Here is a 7,541-nt window from a genome sequence, read left to right as displayed (position 1 = left end):
GTGGCCACTTCCATGCCGATGAAGCTCTAGCAGTCTACCTTCTCCGTCTCCTACCCACATACACCTCCTCCCCCCTCGTCCGCACCCGCGACCCATCCCTCCTCGCCACCTGCCACACCGTCGTCGACGTCGGCGGCGAATACGACCCCTCCCGCAACCGCTACGACCACCACCAACGAACATTCACAGCCACGTTCCCCCAGCATTCCACAAAGCTCTCCTCCGCCGGCCTTATCTACCTCCACTTTGGCAAAGCCATCATCGCCCAACACACCTCCCTCCCGCCGGACCACCCGGACGTAGCCACCTTGTACGAAAAGCTCTACTCAGATTTCATCGAGGCGCTGGACGCAAACGACAACGGCATCTCCGTCTACGACAACGCCGCTCTCAATGCGGCCGGGGTACGGAAGCGTTTCCGCGACAGCGGCATCAGCCTCGGCGCCCTTGTGGGTGACCTAAATCATCCAGACCCAACCGCCACGGGACCGCAGGACGAAGACGCGCTGTTCGAGAACGCTAGTAAGTTCATTGGCGACGCCTTCCTGCGCAAACTGCGCGTTGCGAGTGCTTCGTGGCTCCCTGCGCGCGCGACGGTGAGCGAGGCGTACAAGGCGCGGTTCGACACGCATGCGTCGGGGCGAATATTAGCGTTGCCCGAGGCGGGCATCCCGTGGAAAGAACATCTGTTCGTGCTGGAGGAGGAGGCGGCGGCGGCGGCGGCGGGGGTAGAAGCGGAGGTAGAAGCGGAGGCTGGCAAGATCGGTGGTGCGCATGCAGATAGGAGACAGGTGTATTACGTGCTGTATCCTGAGTCGACAGCGCCGGAGGCTAAGTGGCGGGTGCAGTGTGTACCCGTTACAGATACAAGTTTCGAGTCGAGGAGGCCGTTACCGGAGGCGTGGTGTGGGATCAGGGATGGGGATCTGGATAAATTGTTGGCGAGCGAGGAAACGAGTGTGGTGGTGCCTCCAGGTGCGGTCTTTGTGCATGCGACTGGCTTTATCGGGGGGCATGCAACGAGGGAGGGGGCGTTTGCGATGGCGGTCAGGAGTTTAGGGTAGAGTTCCCAGGCGCGAGTACATGTTTGCGCTAGGATCTTTCCTTTTGCTATTTATTGCCGATACGGAGAATCATATAGGTCTTGGGCAGCTCGTGATGGGTAAAATGGCATTTCTCAAATCTTGCCCTCGGAGTTAAACGCGGAAAGGGATGTCTGTTATGTTCGAAACTGCTGCAATAATACAAATTTTCTCTCATGGGCCGGAATAAGATATCATAGACTTTCTTAGTATTTCTCTCCCGTTGTTAAGCCCAAGACCATAGATAACCATCCCGAATGCGACCCCTTTGGAGGCGCTTTGTACAGAACGAACTAACACATCAATTCCGTTCCGCTACACAACAATGGCAGGCATACCGCCAGGTACGACAAAAAGTAGGAGCCGATATGTCCGGTGACATGTCTCGCGTCAGGCTCAAGGACCAGACACGGAACTCCGCGGTTTATGTCTTTAAATATGGCAGAGCAGTCCAGGAGATCCTCCCCTGTGCTCTTTGTACGGCTGCGGCATCCTAACCTCCGTTCTTCAGGCCTATCCCGACGTACGCATGCAGAAGCCAATTCTCGCTGGCATCGGAACCGATTTTATTTACCGAGGTGCCACCTCTGCTAACGGCTTTTCCCTTCAGACATAGAGAAAAAGGAGCAGCAATCTAGATTATAAACCCCAACTACACCTTCAATCCTTAACCTGCTGCATCCTCGCCGGCAACGTCCCGAAATCTTCAATGTTATCTCCGTCGGCAGGGCGATTTCCTTCCCGAGAATTCTTGTTGTCAACGGATGAGCCGTCGAAGGCATCCTGCTCGCCCAGTATCCTCTCAATCAATTTAACCTTCACTACGGCTTTTTTCAGCCGATTGTCAAAGTCCTCGACGGCGTCTTCCGAGTTTTCCAAGGAGAGGCTCAGCGGGTCGACGAGAGAGAGGAGGCTGGCGATGTGCTTCTCGAGGCGGGAGTTGCGGGGTAGTGGGGCCAAGGAGGGCAATTGGGAGATGCGTGCGTTTGTGATGCCGGAATCGGGGATATCTACTTCCTTATTTTCCTGACCGGAGCCCTGTGCTTCGCCGGAGAAGGAAAAGATTCTGCTGATGGTGTTTGGTGGAGGAGATGTTGCTGATGAAGTTGCTGGCGGTTGTAGGAGGAGACCATGGTTTCCCGGCAATCTTTTGGTCCAGACGATAGCTTTGCCGTATATCCTGCCTATTTCCTGGAACTTCTCGAAGCCTTTCTCCACGGCGAAGACGCTGCCCTCACTGTAGCCAGACCGTATCCCGTCTGTGGCTCCCAGCTCGTAGCCCTCTTTGTAAAACCGCTCCTCCAGGTCCAGGAGGTTGTCGAGCAGGTCATGATCCATAGTCCAAGTCGAATAGGAGGGAGCAACGGCAAGACAGCAGTTATGTGTATACGTTAGACTCGTCACCCAGGCGTCTCGAAACTGGAAGAGGCGTGGGCTTGCTGTGGCTAAACGGAAGGGCGTAGATGTAAGTGGACGTAACTTGCGGATTTGTGCAAATATTTACCCCGCCAAACCTCCCCCTTCAACAATCACAACCACCACCAAATCCATACGCCATGTCGACGGAACAAAAGATCCTCCCCAAGAAGGGCCAGAGGAATATCCTCATCACCAGTGCCCTGCCCTATGTAAATAACGTCCCTCACCTTGGCAACATTGTCGGCTCTGTCCTCAGCGCTGATGTGTTTGCAAGTTATGTGCCCCTCCCGCACCCACTTCCCGCAAGTTCTACATTACAACAAAAGGAGACTAATATCCCTGCAGATACCAGAAAGCATGCGGAAGGCCTACGTTATACATTTGCGGCACCGACGAGTACGGCACCGCAACGGAAACCAAGGCGCTGGAGGAAGGGGTGACGCCCGAGGAACTTTGCGCAAAGTACAACAAAATCCACCAGGAGGTCTACGAATGGTTTGAGATTGGTTTCGATATCTTCGGACGCACGCCAACTGCTCAGCACACGGAAATTTCCCAGGCGATCTTCAAGCGGCTGTATGACAATGGATTTCTAGAGGAAAAAACCGCCGAACAGCCATTCTGCGAGAAACATGACTCATTTCTTGCGGACCGCTACGTCGAGGGTGAATGCCCACGCTGCGGCTACGATGACGCGAGGGGGGACCAATGCGATAAATGCGGGCACTTGCTGGATCCCTTTGATCTTAAAAACCCCCGCTGCAAGCTTGATGGAGCAACGCCCGTCCGGCGGAATACCAAACATATCCATCTTTTGCTGGATAAGCTGCAGCCAGAAATTGAAGCATGGGTTCATCCCGCCATCGAAAAGGGAGATTGGCCCAAGAACAGCCGTGTTATTACCGAGTCATGGCTAAAGGAGGGTCTGAAAGATCGTGGTATCACCAGAGATCTGAAATGGGGTGTCCCTGTCCCTCTTGACGGGTACGAGAAGAAGGTCCTCTACGTCTGGTTCGAGGCGTGCATCGGATACCCTTCCATCACCGCAAACTACACCCCGGACTGGGAGCTCTGGTGGCGGGACCCGGACAATGTCCAACTTTATCAATTCCTAGGCAAGGACAACGTTCCATTCCACAGCGTCATCTTCCCGGGCACCCAGATTGGAACAAGGGACAAATGGACCAAGCTCCACCACCTCAGTACAACCGAATACTTAAACTACGAGAACGGCAAATTCAGCAAGTCCCGCGGAATCGGCGTCTTCGGCAACAACGCAAAGGAAACCGGCGTCCCCGCAGACGTATGGCGCTACTACCTGCTAAAAAACCGGCCCGAAACGGGCGACACGCAATTTGAATGGCGCTCGTTCGTCGATGCAAACAACGGCGAACTCCTCGCAAAGCTCGGCAACCTGGTCAACCGCATGGTGAAGCTGATCGCAAGCCCGAAGGCGTACAGCTCCATCGTCCCCGATTTCACCGTCACCGAGCCCTTCACACCCGTTTTGGGGGAGATCACCACCTTGCTGCGCCAGTACATCACCGAGATGGAAGGCGTGCATCTGCGCGCCGGCGTCGCGACGGCCATGCGCATCGTAGAGGTCGGCAACGGCCTCATCCAGTCCAACAAGCTCGACAACTCGCTGATAGCCAGCGAGCCAGAGCGCGCCGCCTCCGTCGTCGGCATCGTCATCAACCTCATCCACCTCATCTCCAGCATCTTCAGCCCGTACCTGCCGGCCACGTCGGCGTCGATCCTCGAACAGCTCAACGTGCCCTTCGCGAACATCCCCTCGCTCGACGAGCTCAAGGACGAAGGGTGGAAACCGGCCCTGATCAAGCCGGGCCATCAGATTGGTAAGGCGAAGTATCTGTTTTCGCAAATCGATCCGAAGAAGGCGGATGAGTGGCGGGAGATGTTTGGCGGCTCGCAGGCGGAGAGGCTGAAGAAGGAACAGGATGCCGCGAAGGCGTTGGCGAAGAAGGCGGCGACCAAGGCGAAGAAAAAGGAGAAGAAGAATAAGAGTAAGGGGGACGGCATGATGGATGGAGGTAGTGGTAATAATAATAATAATGAGGCGGTGGAGAAGCTGGCGGATGGGGTTGAGCAGACTACGATATCCAGCTCTTGAGGACTTGAGATAAATAAAAAAAAAAAACAAGATATATGTTGTTTCTTTTTTCTTTGCTGTTTTTCAGATCGTAGAGTAGGTGTTTTGTTTTATTCAGTCGATTTTGTTTTTTTGTTTTTTTCGAGTCTCTTCGGTTCAGATTCATGGAACTCTTCTTTTTGCAGCCTTTGTTTTTTCTCCCGCTAAGAACTCGTAGTTAAATATCTGATCTTTGGAGAGCAAGGGAAGAGGAGCAATATCGTTCATGAGACGATGATGATATGTAGTGCAAAAGATCTACAAATAGTTAAAACATGATAAATAAAACATGCTTTGTTTTCAATGTGAATTGTGTGGGAAATAACAAGAGGAACACACATATCTATCTATCCATCATCATCATCATCATCATAACACCGCAATGGTTCGAGACAGAGAATATAAAGAAGCAAAGAGAAGAAACACAAAATTCAACCGTGTGAAACGACAACATGATCGTAAATGACTGGAGGGTATCAATTTCAATCATTTCTCTCCGCTCTTTGCTCCCTCTCTCCCGCTCGATATTTTCATCCCTCGTAGATATACGGAAGCAGAGGAGGAGGAGGAGGAGGAGGAGGAGGAGAAAAGCCCCCAAACTCATCTTCGGTCCCATCCTAGCTTTATCATTACACAAGGGGAACGGGGAAGATTAACAAAAGAGTACCTCTTCTCGTTCCCCCTGGAAGAGCACAAAGGGCCTACTGGGAATGGAATTGTAGTCCGGTGCCCCCCAGATGTTGTTGCCCACGCCCATACTAAGGCGCTACTTATCGTCCATTAGGTATATTTTCAAAAGGGTTTGATTGTAATTTTTTTTTTTTTTTTTAATATTTTAATATTTTTTTATTAGTTATTTATTTATTTATTTATTTTCCCCTTTTTTGAAAATGTAGAACTAAAACTATCATCATCTCGTCCGTCTTGCGCCGGGCCGGGGTCTCACCTCCTCCTGAACGATGGGGTGCATCATAACCTTATTCGGCGTCTGCGGCGTGTTATTGGTATAGCCTTTGCTCCAATCATAACTCACCGCATACGCGAAGATATTGCCCGTTTTTGTTAAAGGCGGAGCTCGAAATCGTGCCCCCGACACTCGGATAGCCCTTCAGGCGATGCTTGGCATCCTTATCCCAGAAGTGAAACGTGCCATCACTGCCCGCCGTGCTGAAGGTGCCGTGCACGGGGTGGAAGGCAATCGAGTTGACCGCATACACGTTGCTGACGTCGCGGGTGTTGGGCGGGTTTTCGCGGTGGCACTTGAAGCTGAAGTTGGAGCTGGCGTCCTTGTCCTCGACGTACTGGATGGCGCAGCGGCCCTCGATGGAGCCGACGGCGAAGCCCGTGGCGTCCGTGAAGCAGCTGACGACGCGCGTCTGGTATTTCAGCGGCGACTGCATGGTCTTGTAGAACTTGGTGGGCTGGTCGAGGTTGACGATGTTGATGTAGCGGTCCGCGGTGCCGATGACGAGGAGCTTGTTCTTCACGTCCATGGTGTACACGCGCTCCTGGCACTCGAGCGTGCCGATCGGCGTGGCCTGCCGCAGGTCCCAGAACTTCACGGTCTTGTCCCATGAGCCTGTTACCAGGAGGGATTGGGCGGTGTTGCCTGGGTTTTGTATCATTGCGCAGCATCTTATGGGGGCGTCGTGGGCGGCGACTTGGACGGGGGTGGTGGCATTTGCTTGAAGGTCGAGCATGCGGGCAGCTTTGTCGACGCCGGCGCCAACGACCTTGGTGCCGTCCTAGACGATAAAATGTTCAGAGGTCTGCCTAAATATATAGAGATATATGTGTGTAAAGAGGTGGGGGGATGGGGGGAAAGAAGGAAAGGAAAGTGGTTCTCTACTTACAGGAGCCCAGCAGCAGCTCAAGACGGGTGCCTCATGTTCAAAAAGCGCCTTTCCTTCACTCTGACCTTGCTCGTTGATTTCGTATATGCGCACTTTTTTGTCCCAAGACGCCACGGCAAGATGATCGCTCACTGACGAGAAGGCAAGATGCGAGATGCTATCTTCGGGGGGGGAGGTGAGGGCGACATCTTTCGAGAGATCGCCAGCTGTGTTGGAAGCGGCCGTGTTGGTTGTTGTAGAGCCGAAAAGAGCCATGGTGTGCAGAAACTTCTGGCAGTTCCGGCGCCAGGTCTGCAGGTTCTGTTAAGGCTACCTCAGCGGGTTGAAGGTAGGTAGCTCTCCTGAAAGGGTATCAAAGAACGGGGTTTGTCGAGGAAGATGGAAATGAGTGTTTCATTTCCTAGACAGCTTTTTTTGAGGTGAGGTCAAGCTCCGAAGATGCGCGACGCTGCAAACAGGACAAACATGTCTCCCAGCTTCAAGTTGAACTCTTACAACCAAAAATCCCCTTGACGAGGAGTTCTTTTCCCCTCATCAATATAAATGGGATTCTCACTGCCTACCAATCTAGTTGCCATTCATCCATTGACCGTCGATGTATACCTTGATACACGCAGGGATAAGAAGAGGGTGTGTACAGTACATTACATCCACGGTAGGGTAACTGGCCCTGGCATTGCTTAGCGATTTCGCAACGTTCCGTTAGTAGGTTACCAGCAGAATTGACATTTCCCAAGTTGGGGAAGGGGGTAATATCCCTGCAAACTCACATATACACACAAAGATGCAGATATATATAGAGAGAGAGAGAGAGAGAGAGAGAGCAAGCGCCCAGCCCATCCACTTCGCAAAACAAGAGCAATATTAAAATAAAATAAAAAGATCTCCGCCCGGGATCTTGTTATCCACTCTTTCTACCCCATTAAGTTCTGTCCCCTCCGTCTGGGTCACTAGTAACGATTACCCATGACCATCACCGTGAATGTACACAACAGAGCGTTCTGTTTCAATTTTGAATACTAGCATGAAATGCTC

At 52.4% G+C, this 7,541-nt stretch overlaps 4 protein-coding genes across 4 annotated transcripts; 1 reads left to right on the top strand and 3 right to left on the bottom strand.

Moving 5' to 3' along the window:
- Positions 1–50: 50 nt before the first annotated feature.
- Positions 51–2,420, bottom strand: HCAG_01989 (hypothetical protein; the record flags this gene model as incomplete). The annotated part of the gene is made up of 5 exons (XM_001544892.1): positions 51–307; positions 479–582; positions 801–1,110; positions 1,581–1,716; positions 1,755–2,420. The coding sequence occupies 5 exons, from the start codon at positions 2,418–2,420 to the stop codon at positions 51–53; spliced, it is 1,473 nt and encodes a 490-aa protein (XP_001544942.1).
- A 218-nt stretch (positions 2,421–2,638) lies between these two features.
- Positions 2,639–4,635, top strand: HCAG_01988 (hypothetical protein; the record flags this gene model as incomplete). The annotated part of the gene is made up of 2 exons (XM_001544891.1): positions 2,639–2,766; positions 2,847–4,635. The coding sequence occupies 2 exons, from the start codon at positions 2,639–2,641 to the stop codon at positions 4,633–4,635; spliced, it is 1,917 nt and encodes a 638-aa protein (XP_001544941.1).
- A 141-nt stretch (positions 4,636–4,776) lies between these two features.
- HCAG_01987 (predicted protein) lies at positions 4,777–5,269 on the bottom strand (the record flags this gene model as incomplete). The annotated part of the gene is made up of 3 exons (XM_001544890.1): positions 4,777–4,911; positions 4,993–5,000; positions 5,203–5,269. The coding sequence occupies 3 exons, from the start codon at positions 5,267–5,269 to the stop codon at positions 4,777–4,779; spliced, it is 210 nt and encodes a 69-aa protein (XP_001544940.1).
- A 294-nt stretch (positions 5,270–5,563) lies between these two features.
- On the bottom strand, positions 5,564–6,761 carry HCAG_01986 (Poly(A)+ RNA export protein; the record flags this gene model as incomplete). The annotated part of the gene is made up of 3 exons (XM_001544889.1): positions 5,564–5,641; positions 5,694–6,398; positions 6,507–6,761. 3 exons carry the CDS (start codon positions 6,759–6,761, stop codon positions 5,564–5,566), a joined length of 1,038 nt encoding a protein of 345 aa, XP_001544939.1.
- Between the last annotated feature and the right edge of the window lie 780 nt (positions 6,762–7,541).

The sequence above is a fragment of the Histoplasma capsulatum genome, genomic scaffold, assembly GCF_000149585.1.
Source record: "Histoplasma capsulatum NAm1 scaffold_1 genomic scaffold, whole genome shotgun sequence".
In the NCBI taxonomy this organism is placed as follows: Eukaryota; Fungi; Ascomycota; class Eurotiomycetes; order Onygenales; family Ajellomycetaceae; genus Histoplasma; species Histoplasma mississippiense.
Note: the sequence above shows the minus strand (reverse complement) of the source record. Positions and strands in the feature narration are given on the sequence as shown.